Genomic DNA, 17192 nt, shown 5'->3' with positions numbered 1-17192 from the left:
AGAATTTCTGTGGTCATTAAAAGTTCTTTGTGAACCTAATTTTGAATGGTTATATACTAGCTACGGAGTTTACTTTAGCTTTCCCCTATGTGGAAGCTTTTAAGATTTTTCTAATTTCTGCTTGGCATTTGAAGATGTAATGGTATTTGCCAAGACTGTATTTCTTGTAATGATAACAAGAGTTCCTTGCATCAATCCTTCACCAGGCATTTGTATTATCACAAACTTGCACCATTTATTGGTGAGGGAACTGAAGAACAGAAATCCACCTGACATTACTAAACTGGGGTGAAAAAGTCACTATAGTGTGATGTTGAACCCAAGTCTCTCTCTTTTCACTACACAATGCTATGACCAAAAAAAGCCCTTGATGAACTGTTATTTGCTGTTTATCTAGAGCACAGGGTCTAAATTCAGACCATGTTGTGACTGCTGTTTGGGCGGAGCCCCTGAGCTAGTCAATGAACCTCACCAAGCTCCTGGAATTTAAATCTCAAATGCACTGTGGTTATGTTCCAGTCAGTATACCATAGGCAGTAACTCATAAAAGATAAAGACAAAACAAAGTTGTGCCTTTGTGTAAAATTGTCCTCCAAAAGGAAGCATGCTTATAAAAATGGTAATGGAAGTGGAGAAAAGTTAAAGAAGTTGAAGAAAATAAAAGTTCTGAGCTAGAAAACAGAAGATTTAGATAAACCTGAATGGAATACCAAGTTTTCCCAAGGCCTGGATCTAGAATATAAATAACACAAGCTCATAGGAAAACAAGAGGACGTGATTCTTAAACATTTTGTGAGTGCTTTAGTAAGAATATATCTTAGTGGCATCATAAATGCATTATAAATTATAATGGGATGTAAATTAAGGGTCTAAAGGTGTTAGTTAATATTTTGGTTACTTTCCTGCATTTTATAAGGGAAACTACAAGCTATCATGGGATTTGTAAATTTCAAGACTTGCAAGATCTTGGGATATATATACTTTGTGAAAATCAAGGGCCTTCCCTAAAAATAGCCCTGAGGCAAACATCTATACAAATAAATCTTGGTCCACATATCTGATTTTCTTAGGATCATTTCCTGGAAGTGATATTATCATTATTATGTTATTATCAATATATATCATAGCAAAAGAATCCCAAAAGTCCTCCAAATTAAAAATACCTCCAATACTCTAAAATTTTCCCATTTAAACTACTCTTTGGGTTAAGTCATTATTCTTGGAAAGCCTCTGAAAATAATGTCAAAAGAAAATTTTTAGGGAAAGTTTCTATTTTACTTACCATTTAAAAAAAATTTTTTAACGTTTATTTACTTTTGAGAGAGAGACAGAGACAGAGCATGAAGAGGAGAGGGAGACACAGAATCCGAAGCAGGCTCCAGGCTCTGAGCTGTCAGCACAGAGCCTGACGTGGGGTTTGAACTCACAAACTGCGAGATCATGACCTGAGCCAAAGTAGGTCACTTAACTGACTGAGCCACCTGGGCACCCCTACTTACCATTTATTATAACAGTGATATGAGAAATGTATAATGTAACTGAGGGCTTATGGAAGTCCAGGTTGAAAATCATCTGGTTCTCTCTCAGAAAAGGGGAGGTGGAGCAGAGGAGAGGGGATTAGAAGGGTAGGGGTAGCGAAGGGAGGTCAATAGGTAGGACAGCATAAAAATCAACTTCTTGTATTTCTTAATTTTGTTCAAGTTCAAATCTTACTTTAAAGTGTTTGGCAATGTGTGAAGTTGCTCATCAGGAGATAAAGGGAAGTTTTCCCTCTCTTTCTTGGATTTTTCTTCTTGAGATTTCTGGACTGAAAAACTGGACACTCAGAGTCCAGTGAAATGAGATTAGGAATCCAGAGGCACCCAACAAAAGGCTTCTGCTGCACCTCATGCTTTCAGCAGAGGAAACTGTCTGCTAACTGGCTCAAATCACATACAAATAGAATGCCTGAAAATCCTGGTACAGAGCAGGTATCCTGACAGATGTATACAAAATAGGAACTGGATGTTGATGAAATAGTTTATCTGCCCACTCAAAAGTAGCCCTGTGCAGTGTGAATTCTTAGGAATGAATTGTAAGTTCTCCCAAACACAGGCCCTAACATCAATTCCAGAGCTGTGAGGAAGCAAATATGAAATACTCCTTTTACAGAGATAAATCAAGTTACCAAGAACTTGCCCTCTCGGGGATATTGGCCTATTAAGCAACACAAAGCACAATCACACAGTGGGAGCACAAAAAGGAACCTCAGACGGTATCACATCTAACCCCCATCTATACCCAAGAAAGGTAACAAATCCAAAGTTTCATCTAAATTATTCAACATTCATTGAACAAATATTTAGTGACTGTTTATTATATGCCAAGCACTATGTTAGATGCTGGTGGTGCCCATATTAATGATAAAGTCAGCGATAAATGGTTTGGTTTTTAAAATAGGGCTGCTTATGTTTTTAAGGGAAATTAAAAAAAACATATGTTTTGCCTGGGTGGATCAGTTGGTTAAGCATCTATCGGCTCATGTCATGATCTCACAGTTTGTGAGTTCAAGCCCTGCGCTGGGCCCTCTGCTGTCAGCACAGAGCCCACTTCAGATCCTCTGTCTCCCTCTCTCTCTGCCTCTCCCCTGCGCTCTCTCCCTCTCTCTCTCAAAAATAAACATTAAAAAAAAAAACCAATATCAGTACGAAGAACTGCTTCCCTTACCATAGATTTTCCCATTAATAGAACATTTTTTAAAAGTCATGATGTTTTCAGTGAGGGTGCCTGTTTTGTCAGAGAAAATGTATTCAATCTGGCCCAGTTCCTCATTGAGAGTGGTCGTCCGAGCTTCAGCAGGTGTTGCTTTTTCAGGGTAATACATCTTCCGATCCCAGTTTATAAAATAACTGTGTCCCAGACGAATGACTTCCATACTTTCATCCATTAAAATGGGGGAAAAAAAAAAAAGAAAGAAAAGCTCCATCAGTTTCAGAACATACAAAACGTTGCCAAAGTAAGAAGTCTGTCAAGGAGAGCCTGGGTGGCTCAGTCAGTTAAGCTGCTGACTCTGGATTTAGGCTCAGGTCATGATTTCACAGTTCAGGGTTGAAGCCTCGCATGTGGCTATACACTGACAGCACAGAGCCTGCATGGGATTCTCTCTCTCCCTCTCTCTCTGCCCCTCCCCAGCTCACTCTCTCTGGCTCTCTCTCAAATTAAATAAACAAACTTAAAAAATTTTAAAAATAAAAAAATAAGTCTGTCAAAGTCTTCAGAATTTAGAAAAAAAAAAATGTGGATGCTCTGTCTCCAGGTCCTAGTGACCTTCAGAAGACTCTCAGCAGAGTCTGTTCATAAAATTTCCTATGTCATTTTCTTGCAGCACCATGAAAATACAGACTTTGCATAAAGTCTTGGGGAATATTCCATGGTTCACCATTTATATTAAACAGGCCTAGTGGAGATTTCTTGTATAGCCTGTTAAGTTAGCATTTCTTTTATATCTTCGTACAAACTATTATTAAAGATGTTTGTCCAGCCATCTGGGTGGCTCAGTTGGTTAAGCATCTGACTTTGGCTCAGGTCATGATCTCACGGTTCATGGGTTTGGGCCCCACATCGGGCTCTGTACTGACAGCTCAGAGCCTGGAGCCTGCTTCAGATTCTGTGTCTCCCTCGTTCTCTGCTCCTCCCCCACTCATTCCCTTCCTCTTTCTCTTCCTCTCTCTCAAAAATAAACATTAAAAAATTTTTTAAAAAAGATATTTGTCAGATATCTGATCTAAAGAAATGTATTGTTGAGGACTTTCTAATATATCGTTTGATGTGGCTTCAATTTGCCAAAAAAGGTGGCAGTATCTCTGTAAAGCACTAAGCAAACCATAATAGATACTGAGTAAATCTCAATATTATCATTGTTATTATATTAGTTTGCCCATTTACCAGGAAAAGAGCATTGTCTCATGATCTAGTGGCAATTTATGACTTTCCAACTCTACAAATGTTATTTCTATGGCCAAAGGTATGTCTTTTAAAATCTCTGTCATATGTAAGGTTAAATCAATTTCCAAAAAGGTTAGCAATGTAAGTTTCTACAATAAGATTACTGAAAATTAGCATTTACTATGCATGACATATATACATCATACAAATGTTACCAACTTATCATTTGTATTTTGTTTCCACTATTTTTGACACAAAGAAGTTGTCTTTTTAACTCATCAAATTTATCAGTAGTTCACAGTTTCTGTTTTGGGAGTTTTGTTGGATATGCTCTCCCTATGCCAAGATTATATATACAGACATCTATATTTTTCTAGTGGTTCTTTGCCAAATTTTCCACATCTAATTCTTTATCACAATTGGAATTTTTATAAAGATGATGTACATATGATGTGCTAATTTCAATTTTTACAAACATAAAGCTTTTTTATCACCATTTATTAAAAAAAAACAAGTCCTTTTCCCTTATTGCATTGGGATGCTTCCATGTCACATATAAATTAATTTTCTCACTAGAATCTACTTTAGGGATTTCAATTTTATTCCTTAATATGTCACTTAATACATCTCTTATTTTCATAATTACAGCTTTATAAACATTGGCGATACCTGAGAGGGTGTAAGAGAATACTTCTCTTTTTAAAAAGTTCTTGGCTGGAACCACTCATTTATTCTTGCTGATATGTTCAACACATTTTAGCATCCACACCCCCACCTTCTCATAAAACTTCTTTAAGATTTGTATTAAGTCTATGTTAAACTTTTAATTACTTGGAAGTAACTCATTTTAATATACAAGTGCAACTTCAAAGAGAAGGGTAAGTCTTTCCAGTAATTGAATTTTGAAAAGTACCTCTATTGATAAGGAGTTTTAGTTTTCATTTGCTTTGTTTTTCACATAGGTCCACATTACAGCTGGATAGATTTGCTACTGGACATTACATCTATCTGTTCATTGATGACATAATTGTTTAAATTATTGTTAGCCTAATGGAAAGGTTTTTTTTAATGTTAAAAGCCTTATCTAATGTTAACAAACTTTGCTTATGCCACAAAATCAGACATTGAGCTGAATTATCTTACTAAGATCTTTGCAGAATTACTCTTTTGGATTTTCTAGGTTTATAATCACATTGTCTATGCTCGTCCCTTCTAATAGGGTTATTTCAGTTTCAGGTTCATGTCTTCCTTTGTTCCTTGATATTTCAGCTGCATGTCTTAGAACATTAGCAAGGACATCCAGACCAGTATCACAGAGTAATGACAATAGCAGTGACCCATGGCTTATTTCTGAACTTAATGGGAATTGAGCCTTGGTGTTCTCATCTGTCAAGTGAGAAAATTAACAGTGACTGATTACAGTAACTCTTAACATTTGTCTCCCTGAAGACAAAAGATGATAGAAAAATCCTTTCTAGGCATTAAATTCTATGCTTCTAACATTTCCCTCTCTGAAAGTTGTATGGTGCTAGTTCATTTCCTAACTATTTAAATGGCAACACTTTTTTTCACTTAAACTAAAAATTACTCTACGATTCTGTAGAACCATACAAAAGAAAAATAAATAAGGCGTTTTCTGTATTCGTTTATGTAACTTACTGTTATAGCTGACCCATACATATCCACCACCGCACACACATACTTCCCTGTAAATTCTCTGCTAGCTTTTCTACTTTACCTTTGTTTTCTTTATTCCATTCACTCAAAAAGCATTAGCACTTACAGTGGACCAGGAACAGTGCTTTATCTGTCATAAGCAGATGAATGAATGAATCCTGACCTTCTATTCCCTAATTTCACTAGTAAGGGCATTAAGACCTAGAAGTCAAGTGACTAACCCAAGGTCACACAAATAACTAACCACAGAGCCAAGACTAGACTTCAGACATTGGTAAAGCCAATGTAGACCTGACTCTAAAAATGGCATTATACAAGTAACTGTACAAACAATTTGAAGCTTTGATCTTTCTAAAAGTAAGATAGCTTCCTGAAAATTCAAAGCAAAATGAATGAAACAACATGTGATCCTTCTGTATTATAATACAAACCAATGGAAGTATTGTAAATTAATTTGAATTCTTGGATCTTAAAATAGTCTGTAGAGAGGAAGGGTGTCTTTTTTGTTTGGGAAAGAGGATTCAGGACAGTCATAGTGGAACATTCAGCTCTTTGTCTTATAATAGCAGGAAAAAGGAGACAAATGTTCATAATTAGCATAATCAAGCGCTTAGTGTTTTCTGCCTGAATGCTCAAAGAGCAGGGCTTAAGATTCCACCCATTCTGTGGCAAAACAGGCAACATAGAAATGAATTCCTATTGCTTTGGGAAAAACTTCCAAAATTTAATTCCTTGGGAGTATGTGGCTGCATTTCTTAGGATGATGTATTTAAAAAACCGTAGCTGGGTATGTTTTAACACTACAGATAAACAAACTGACAGCATAGAAGTATCCTACCAACATCAACATCCTTTGCTCACGTGGAATTGTTAACCGATCAAAGTAAATTCAGCACTTTTATCCTCAAGTGACCTATGGCATTATTCTTCATACCCATTCAAAAGCCTAAGGGAAGCTTTTGTAGAAGGCCTTCTCTCCAAACAGAAATACGCTGTTTTTGTAGATCTCAGTCTTTAGGATTGAGCAACCTGACATTCTTTCGAATGCTTTCCCCCTCCACATTGAGATCAGAATCACTGCTCTTGTATGATGAGAGGAAAGCTCACATTTACCTTCATAATTATTATGCCTTACCAACAGGTACAGAACTCTAGGCTCTTTTTTCTTTCTCTTGGGGTCTTTGCTGAGTAATAAACCAGACACAGCTTAGGGAGAGAAGAAAACCAGTGTACCAAGTGTCACAAGACTTGGGTTTGGATCTTGGTTCTGTCTTTAACTGGCCCCATGATCCAAGCAAATCATCTCATTTATAAAAGAAGTTGGGCAATAACTACTTCATAAGGTTGTTGGGAGACATAAATAAAATAAAGTATATGGAGACACTTTATATAAAATACACAATGTTACCTAGGGTAAGGTAGTATTATTTGGAGCAGAAAGGAAGTAAGAAACCAATTATTTTAGTCCCACCATTTTCCTGAGCAGTTCATTGGCAAACTAAGGCACAGAGAAGCCAAGCGCTTTCTTCAAGGTCACACATGCCAAGACGATAACCTGGGTTTGGACTATTCCAACTGGGTTTCCTTTCCACCACTGCAGGGGACACATTAGAAAGAAAAGCAATGCTAACCTGGGAATTTAGCCTTGACCTCTAAAACACCAATATTTCAAATTATTAAATGAAAAATGCCAACACACTTCAAAGAAAGAGCATACACAGAATATACTTCCTTCATGAGGACATATGAAACTGCACATGTGCAGATGGTAAGCCACTATGAGCATTTATTGTTCATTTAGGACATAAAAGGAAAGCTATAAAAGCTGACCATAGCTCTTCTGGCAAAAAGCAGGATTTACTACAGACTTTATAATTGGATACAAGCATAAGAGGTCCTCAGAATCAAAGATGAGCCAGTAGGATACAGTTTAAATAGAGCCTGCTCTGACCACAGCTCCAGAAGGCCCAGAGCAATTTGTGGTGTTGTGGCCACATGCCACTACTTCAAGTCAATTTCCCACAAGTTGACATTTCAGTTTCCTGACTGCTATCCAAAACAAGGGTGGATTTTGTGCATTGAACTTCCCTTGCTTCATCATAGTTAGGATTTTGGAAAGAGAGAAAAAGAAGCTTGTAAAAATTAGTGGGGATTTAGAGCTGGTAATTTCTTGTATTGTTAAAATACTGGTGATGAGGAATGTCAAACAACCAAGTCTCATCTTGGCTCTAGTGTCTTTAGGATTATCTGTCTCAGTCTTGGTAGGATTAGGATTGGGGCGCCTGGGTGGCTCAGTCAGTTAAGTGTCTAACTCTTGATTTCGGCTCAGGTCATGATCTCATGATTCTTGAGTTTGAGCCCTGCATCGGGCTCTGCACTGAAAGCACAAAGTCTGCTTGGGATTCTCTCTCTCTGCACATGCCCCTCTCTAACTCTCAAAATAAATGAATAAACATTTTTTAAAAATCTCAGTTATACACTCTAGGGCCAACTCCTAAGCCTTATCAAATACACACACATACACACACGCAAAAATGTACATATATAAATACATATAGAGGTGTGTGTGTGTGTGTGTGTGTGTGTGTATGGGGAGAGAGAGATCATTTTAGTTCTAATTTGTGGGTCCAAATTTAGAAATGATAGGTCCTGTTGCAGTGAGAGCTAGGAGTCAGACTTCTTATTTAACAATGGACAAGTACCACCCACTATATTTCAACTTCTTTATATTATAGTTACTAATAATAGGAAAAATTAACATTCATTAAGCTTTTACAATGTGTCAGACATTCTTTTAAGAGCTTTACAGTTTGTTTACTCTTTATACAATCCTATTAAGTAGAATATTGTCTTCTTTACTTTTAAAATGAGGAAACCAAGGCACTGGAAGGTGAAATAACTTGCCCAAGGTTATGGATCTAGTGAGTGGTGGAACAGAATCTGAATCCAGGTATCTGGAGCCAGACTAGTAGCAGGGAAGCATCATCTCAACAGATCTCATCAAATAGTCTTCCACTTCTTACCCAATATCAACTCAATTCTAACTGATCAGGTTGCATGAGATTATATTGTAGTCCATTTATTCCAAAGAAAAACATTCCTAAGAAACCAGATCAAATCAAGAAGAAAATGAAATGCATTTATTATAATTTGAAAATACAAAAGTGAAGCAGATTAAACAGCTTAGTTGCCTCATTTGTAACAGCTGTAGCAGATCATAAGCAGTTAGAGCAAGACATCTACCTCACTGTGGTAATTTTAAAACAAACAAAAATGATTAGGCACAACATGATGATGCAGAACAAAGTCTTTTGACAAAGTGGCTTTTCTAAAGTATAAATTCTCATCTTACCTCACATATAATGAAATGGGCACAACTGTATTGAGAATAATAATATATGACCAGAATGTTAAGAATCCCGAGAACACAGAGTTCTTCTCTCCTTCATTCCAAAAGAGGAAAGTTCTGAATTTGTCCCCAACTTGATTCTCCCAGATTGAATTTCCTATTGCAAGAATAACTCCCATGCATACCAGAAACCCAAAAATCTGAAATGAGAATGGAAGTCTGGTTAAGGTTAATTTGAACACAAAACTAGTCACATCAACACAATCCAGTTACACTCCTAACTCCAAGAAATTGTCATTTGAAAAGCAAGTCATGCGAAGCTCTTCATACTTATCAATAATCGTACAAGTTTAATATTTTTATGTTTTACTTGACTAAATATTTTACATGCATTTTCTCACTTAATTCTTCCAGTGATTTTCTGATATAGGGACAATCTTTAGTCACACTTTGCTGGTCAAAACCAGAACAAAGTAAAACAGAAGCACTGAAAGATTATATAACTTGTCCATGGTCAAAAGCCAGTAACTTCACAACCTTGATTTGTGACAAGGGCATATATTTAGATGGCTTAGGAAGGCAGTATGTCCTGATTTGCCCTGGTCAGCCCCAGTTTGTATCTGTCATCCAGGCAGAATATTAATTGCGTTCCCTCCTTTCACTTGCAAAAGTGTCCTGTTTGAATGATAAGTTATACAGTCGCCTAAGGCATAAAAGCAAAAGGAAGAAAACGTCAGTGCTAAAGAACAACCTGAAGCCAGTCAAGTCTCTTGGCTACAGATCTAGCTGCACAATCCTTACTTAAGGCTAACAAGGAAAAGAAAGATTAATTAAAATACTGCATGCCATATATGTTTTCCTTTGGAGATTAAAAAAAAAAGTGAGAATCAACCTGAAAACTGTTAGCCAACTCTTACATTGTGATTAGTATCAGTATTAGGTAGAGCAGACATTTTGGAGGTATAGCAACTTTCAGAAAGAGAGCAAGGTCAGTTCCTTATGAGCCCAAATGCCAGCCTTGGAAAGGAAAGACACCAAATCAATGAATAAATGAATACGTAAGATCTGAGCTGAATATGGGGCTTTGAGAACTTTGCTCTACCAAGTTCATTCTGTGTTAGGAGCAGAGATCAGCCACTGATGGGAGGGGGAGTGTGAAGCTAGGGAACAGGAATGTATTTAACCTGCTATTTCCTTCTTCCTCTAAAAAAGGAATATTCAGGCATTCTAGGACTGCTTTCTTCTTTATTCATGAACAAGATAGACATATAAGACATTTATGTAGAAAGAGTATGGGGAAAACCCGATTTAAAGTGCATTAGAAAGCCATGTATTAGAGAAAAGTAGAGTTGTGAATTCCTGAAACCCTACCTGATACCTGTATCATGGTATCCTCTTTTCTTTCAATAATACTACCAATTAATTGAAGTAAATTACTTTAAGGGCATTAAAATTGGTACTATTTGGCATTAAATGCTCTAACTCAGGATGGAATCAGCTTCTAATAATCTAATGGGGCATTCAATGTTCTAATATGAAAAGTTGGAACAGTCTCTCCTTCACAATCAGTAATTTTACTCTGTAAATACATATTTGTGTATGTGTGGTAGATACATATACAATCCCCACGCAAGCCCTAGAAGTGGGCTCAAGGCCATTTAAACAGAGAATTCTAGGAGGGGGCACAAGCTAAACATGTTCCCTTGGCCCCTGAGACTCTGCCCCAAGGGGATGAGTGTAATAGGAAGAAAGCCCAGGTCTGAGGATGATACCAAAAGTAAAGCACAAAGCAAGGTCAATATTTTGTGCCCAAAAAGAATTCACTTCCTTCTTTCCTTAATCAGAGTCCCACTATCACATATCAGTTATGCAAATATTTATTGAACTCAAATTCTTTATAATTGTTTGTGAGTCTATGGAGGGGGGCGTAGTTCAAAGCCACTGTCCTCACATTTAGTCAATGTCCTTCAACTTAATTCCAATACAATGATGCAAAACAATATTACACAAAAAGTCAGAGAACAATCAGGTACCTAGCATCAGGTAGCACACAAGATCTACTGACAAAAGGGTAAAACACAAAGAATACTAGACTGTTTTTGGTAAATGGATGGAAAAGAAAATCATTTCAAAAGCACAGAAGAGAAAAAAATTCAGAGGAAAGAGATAATCCTGGGCTAAGGAGGTTTAGAAGCTTTCATGGAGGAGGAGAACTATGACCTGGGCCTTAGAAGATTCATAAGCAGAACCAGCTACACAAATTGGGGAGTTCAGTGCAAAATAAAAAGGCAGGACCCCCTTGTTCAAAGGTTATTGATAACCTTTGGATTTTTGGTAATTTCCACGTGGCAACAGCAGATCAATCATCCAAGTATTGAGGCCCTTCTGAGTGGGGAACCTGTAGAACTACAAAGATCGCACACCCATGAAGCCAGCTCCATCCATAAGCTATGTGGAGAGGACATGAGCAAAGGTAAGACAACAAAAAGACCCAAGTAACTTAAAAATTATGTTTTATTTTTTAAAAACAAATGCAGGTACTTGGAATATGGAGAACTTGCAAGACCATGAAGGCCTCCATAAGCACTGATCTACTTCTCATGAGAAACTCTACTGATGGTTGAGATATCATAATCTAGAAAGTAGAAGGCAATGTAACTGGGCCCCAAATGCAAAATATCCAAATAAAATTCCACAAAAAAAATAAATATTTATGAAAGAATTCCCAGCAAAATGTAAGAAATATATTAAAATACCAATGATAGTGATTTGCCTAATTTTGTTTTAGTACCTTACCCATAGTACTAGAGTATTCATCAGTCTATCAATGCTTGTCCTCTTAAACTTTGTCTTACCACTGTTCTGCATTAATTTAGTGTCGGGACCTGCAAAAACAAAATTAAATAAAACTTTAAAATGATTTGATGATTTATTATTATTATTATTATTATTATTTATCATGTCAAATGTTCCTGAAAGGAGAACAGTATTTTTTTCAAAATAATTTAACTTTTATTAAGAACAGGGACCAAAAAACATTGAGAACTCTGATCTTGATGGCTGATGGTAGAACACTACTGGCTACCATCAACTTTTCTGCCTGATCTTTAGGTTAATGAGTCTCCTAAGAGGTATGAACGGGGAAGTGATGGTTATGTGGATGGAGAGAGTAAGTTTTGCTTCCCACCTTGCAATCAAGCTATGCATCTCCTTGTCTTATATCAGGATCTAGGTCTGAATCATCTTTAGGCCTCTTACACACCTAGCCCATAATTTTAGTCAATATAAGGTTAAATTTTTATTTGCAAATTTAATTAATATGAATAAATACAAAATTTAGTTTGGAAAGAAAAAAGAAGAGGGGCCAATTAAGTTTTGTATAATTCTCAACTGGTTGCTTAACAACAACCCTGGAGACTGCAAGATAACTGGTCTCCCTCAAATAGGATAAATCCAGACAGAACTTGTGGCTTAAAAGTTTGAGAAATGCTATTTTTCAAAAAGCTTTGTATGGATGTGCATGTAGTTGAAGCAATGAAAGATAACAAAGTCAATCCAAGTAAGGAATAATTTGGAATGTTAAAAAGAATGTAGTAATAAACACAATTCAGAACACTGAGATCAAAAATGGAAAGTTAAAATAAGAAATGAAATTATAGGGGCACCTGGTGACTCAGTCAGTTGAGCATCTGACTCTTGATTTCAGCTCAGGTCATGATCTCACAGTTCCTGAGTTCAAGCCCCACTTCAGGCTCCATGCTAAGAGCATGCTAAGAGCATGGAGCCTGCTTGTGATTCTCTGTCTCCCTCTCTCTCTCTGCCCCTCCCTCGCTTTTCCCCCACTCTCTCTCAAAATAAACAAATAGACTTAAAAAAAAGAGAGTGAAATCAAATTCAGGATCTGTTTCCCAAAAAGATTTGTGGTGCTTTTTGGAGAAATGAGAATAACTCCAAATAATACATCAAGTTAAACTATTATTATATATTGCACACTGTGCATATGATACATACTTTCTGTAAGGGCAAGAATAGTCTTAAATCTTATGTTAGATTTATTTCAGGTAAATACACTATCTCATGATATATTTACTAAGTGCCTTCTCAAGTAATTCTAAGAATCTTACTAACTGCTTTAGAAGTAGATAACTAGATGATTAACAAAGGAACATATTAGAATATATTACTAAGGGCATTCCTTGCATAAAAAGAAGATGCTAAATGGAAGTAAAGAAGCTTTAATTATACTGATTTCGCTAGTGTTCCTCTTCACGTGTTCTTCTCATTATTATCATCAATCCACGTAGCCATTTAATATAGCAGAAAAGTGGAACTGAAAGAACGAACAGAGGCACACATAAAATTTTATGCCATCCTAGAAGTCAGGGAAGAATGGGCACATCCTTAGAAGACTTTCTTTTACTTAAAAGACAAATAGCAGCAAAGATTGGGGTCCCATAAAATTCAGTTTTGAATTTGAAATCGTACCCCAGTGTCCTATTCCCAACTACTGTTGTGTAAAGGAGACCACCCACACTTTCTCAGAATAGTTTATTGAAATCATATGGACACTGAGGGTGGGAAGTATTTCTTGTACAGTAAAGATCACAATGAGCAAATAAAATTTGTGATTAGTAAAAGCTGAAATGCTGACAGAGCCAGTGTTGTGCTAAAAATTTACATTTCTTGGACACACACACACACAGAATAGCAGAGACTATACTTAATGGGTTTTTAAGCACTTATTGAAATATATCTACAGATGCTGATTTACACATCTCTTCTTCCCTCATAGTCACAGATCTTGAAAGAATTTTCTATACTCAACAGCCCCTGTTTCCTCATCTCCTACTAATTACTCAACCTAGTTTCAGATCTAGTGTTTTCAATATCCTCCGTGCCTTTTCTGTACCTGTCAGCAGCCCTTGACATTGTTGACTATTCCAACCTTTTGAAACACACTCTTCTCTTAACCTCTGTGTCACAGTACTGTCCTGTTTTTCCTCCTACCTCTTTGTTCACTCCTTTGTCTTCCGTGATGCTCACTCTTTTCTATACAGCAACCAAACCTTGGGATTCTTTAAGACTCAGACAGAGCCCATCTTCTTTCTCAATCTACTTTCCCTGAGCCATCTCATCTAAGACCACAGCTCCAATGATCATTTGTAGACCAAATGTAAATTTCCAGCTCACACTGCTCCTCTGAGCTGTAAACCCATATATTTGTCTATATGGCATCTTCGCTAGATTCTTCTAAGGCCCTTCGGGCAGCCCTGGTCCAGCCCAGCTTGTGATATCCCTCAGAGTTCCTTATATCAGTGAATGGCACTGCTATCCATCCAGTTGTGAAAGCTGAGGGAAGCCTAAGAGTCTAGTCTATGCCCATGACTTCCACTCTAGCCCAGAGTACCATCATCTCTCAAATGGACTATAGTAAAAGCCTAGTAACTGTGTCACCCTGCATCCACTCTTCCCCCAATTCGAATATTTTTTTCCTCCCCAACCCCAATCATACACTCTTATAAGGACTTGATATTTACCAACTTTACAAATACTGTAGGCAATAATCAGCTTTTCAAATTTAACACACACACACACACACACACACACACACACACACACACACACGCCATCTCTTTGAAAAACTTGCAATGGCTTCCCAATCCTCTTAGGATAAAGACCAAAATTCTAGATACAGATCTAGAATGTCCTGTCTGGTCCAGCTCCTATCCATATCTCCAGTCACATGTCTATCTTTATCCTCCATGTTCTCCATACTCCACACTGGCCTTCTTAAATTTTGTTTTTTCTTTTTTGTTTGTTTGTTTGTTTGTTAGTTTTACCTCACCATCCTTAGTCCTACCACAGGGCCTTTGTCCACAATGTGACTTTTAGCTAGCTTGCTCTTTCTTCTTCATATTCCTCCATTATATACTGTTATAAGTCCATGTTCTTTTCTTTCAGAGCACTTATCTCAGTTTGAGATTATATATTCATCACTACAATTATCTGAGATTAAGGTCTCTTTCTTCTACCAGAGTCAAAACCACAAGTGAATGGACTGCATTTGTTTTTGTTCACATTCTTTTTTAAAATATTTATTTATTTATTTTGAGAGAGCACATACATGCACACACACATACGAGCAGGGGAGGGGCAGAGAGGGAGAGAGAAACGCAAGCAGGCTCTGGGCACTGTCAGCGCAGAGCCTGATGAGGGGCTCAACCTCATGAACTGTGAGATTATGTCCTGAGCCAAAATCAAGAGTCAGACACTTAACTGCTGAGCCACCCAGGTATCCCTTACATTCTCAATCATAAACGAAAAAGTACAGTGCCTGCCACATAGTAGGCACTCAATGAATAACTATTTAATGAATTAATTTATTAAGTACCTGCTATGTTTTAGGCAATATGTATATGTGCTTTTCATCTATTATCTCAGCTAATGCTTAAAACAATCCAATGGGGCACTACGTGACTCAGTAGGTTAAGCATCTGGCTCTTGATTTCAGCTCAGGCCTTGATCTCAGGTTCGTAAGACTGAGCCTTGGAATATTCTCTCTCTCTCTCTCTCTCTCTCTCTCTCTCTCTCTCTCTCTCTCTCTTTCCCTCTCTGCCCCTCTGCCATTCACTCATGAAAGAAAGAAAGAAAGAAAGAAAGAAAGAAAGAAAGAAAGAAGTTAAATAAATAAATAACCAAAACAAAACAAAACAATCCAATGAATGAGGTATTATTATCCTTATTTCACTAATAATGAAGTATTTAAGTAACTAGGATCAGAACCAGAGTTCAAAACCAGATATATCTAACTTAGAAGCTCTTGATCTTAACCACTATTTTTAAAACTATATGAAATACTCCATTAATTCGTTAATTCACTGACTCATTCAATCAATGTTGTATTTAAGACTGACTCATTCAGATTCCAAACAGGAAATAGATGACGCACTGAACAAGGATAATTGGAGAAAAATTTTTTTATAAAGGGACTCTTTACAAAAGTGTGGGAGGGGGTATAGAGTAAGCAAAAGGTTAATGCAGTAACCAAAGACTTAGTAACAATCAAGAGGTTCCTCTAAGCCAGGGGGAAGGGTGAGTGAGGAGAGGGAGTGGTAACTGGACCCTAAAGGACAATATAGAGTTTGCAGCCTTAAGAAAGACAAACTTTATGCTGAGGGTCCCAGTCAGGCTGAAGTGACCACACAGGGAGGAAGTTTGGGGAAATAAATACCTTGACCTCAGTGTTCTTTCTCCCTTTGATCTCTTCCCGAGATCCTTCCTTAACTAGAAGCCAAAATTCAAGGAAACCTATTTGGGGAAACCATACAAGTCAGCCTCCCAAGGCAGAAAGAAGAGTGGGAAAGGTGAGAGTAGATCTGGAGGAGCAAATGGAAGACATCCAATGCAAAAATCTACTATGCACCAAATGGTGCTAACTCCTATGGATTCCTTAAATGACTAAGACTCCTACAACTCAGAAACAAGACTTCCTCCTCTCTTGAGTGAAAGAAAAACTATTAACAGAAAGGCATGACCTAGCTGTTAATGCATATTAAACCCCCGTAAATTATAGATTTGTAAAGCAAACCACGTCTGCATCAACTATATTCCTTACACAATCCCTAGTGATAGGTGCAACCAGGGTAATAAAGAAAGAATAGTTAATAATTCACTTTGGATAACTTTCATAAGATCTAAGTGTTCAGCTGGAACTCATTCCCCAAATTAGATATCTTAAGATTGAGGGTTATGAAAGACTCATCTGTTCAAATCTGACATTGATGAAACCAACCATTCCCAGCCTGTCACTGTTCTAGTTAAGCTTCCTCTTAACATTTGCACCCAGACTCAAGTCAATGCAGGCATTCTCTGCTTTACAAATATCTGCCTCATGAAGGTCCAGTGAACATCCAGTCCATATCACAAAAGAAGAGGATATTCCCTGCTTCTGCCTGCCAAGATCCAAAGAACAGTACCCACTCCCAATTCTCAGTCTATGGAGCAGGCAGTGCATTTGGAATTGAAGCTAGAAGGAAGAAGCAGGGAAGGAAGAAAACTAACATTTATCAAGCATCCTCTTCCACATGCATTGTCTCGCTGAGCCTTTAGAGTGACTCTAATGTATTCATTATCCCCATGTTACAGCTGAAGGAACTAAAGTTTAGGAAGTTTAAGTAACCAAGGCTTAACATCCTACAGCTGGTAAACAAATCTGAACCTAGCTCTGTCCAGTCCAAATTCT

At 37.3% G+C, this 17192-nt stretch overlaps 1 protein-coding gene across 7 annotated transcripts in view; it reads right to left on the bottom strand.

Moving 5' to 3' along the window:
• Positions 1-17192, bottom strand: part of ATP8B4 (ATPase phospholipid transporting 8B4 (putative)) — a 253329-nt gene that overhangs the window by 83576 nt on the left and 152561 nt on the right. For all 7 annotated transcript variants that reach the window (XM_019442149.2, XM_019442151.2, XM_019442152.2 and 4 more), the window contains exons 11-13: positions 11747-11835; positions 8954-9150; positions 2707-2915 (exon numbers count right to left, since the gene is read on the bottom strand). In XM_019442149.2, coding sequence (XP_019297694.1) covers positions 2707-2915; positions 8954-9150; positions 11747-11835 — 495 coding nt within the window. The remainder of the gene's footprint in view (positions 1-2706; positions 2916-8953; positions 9151-11746; positions 11836-17192) is intronic.

The sequence above is a fragment of the Panthera pardus genome, unplaced genomic scaffold, assembly GCF_024362965.1.
Source record: "Panthera pardus isolate Hobbes unplaced genomic scaffold, ASM2436296v1 HiC_scaffold_24, whole genome shotgun sequence".
NCBI lineage: Eukaryota > Metazoa > Chordata > Mammalia > Carnivora > Felidae > Panthera > Panthera pardus.
Note: the sequence above shows the minus strand (reverse complement) of the source record. Positions and strands in the feature narration are given on the sequence as shown.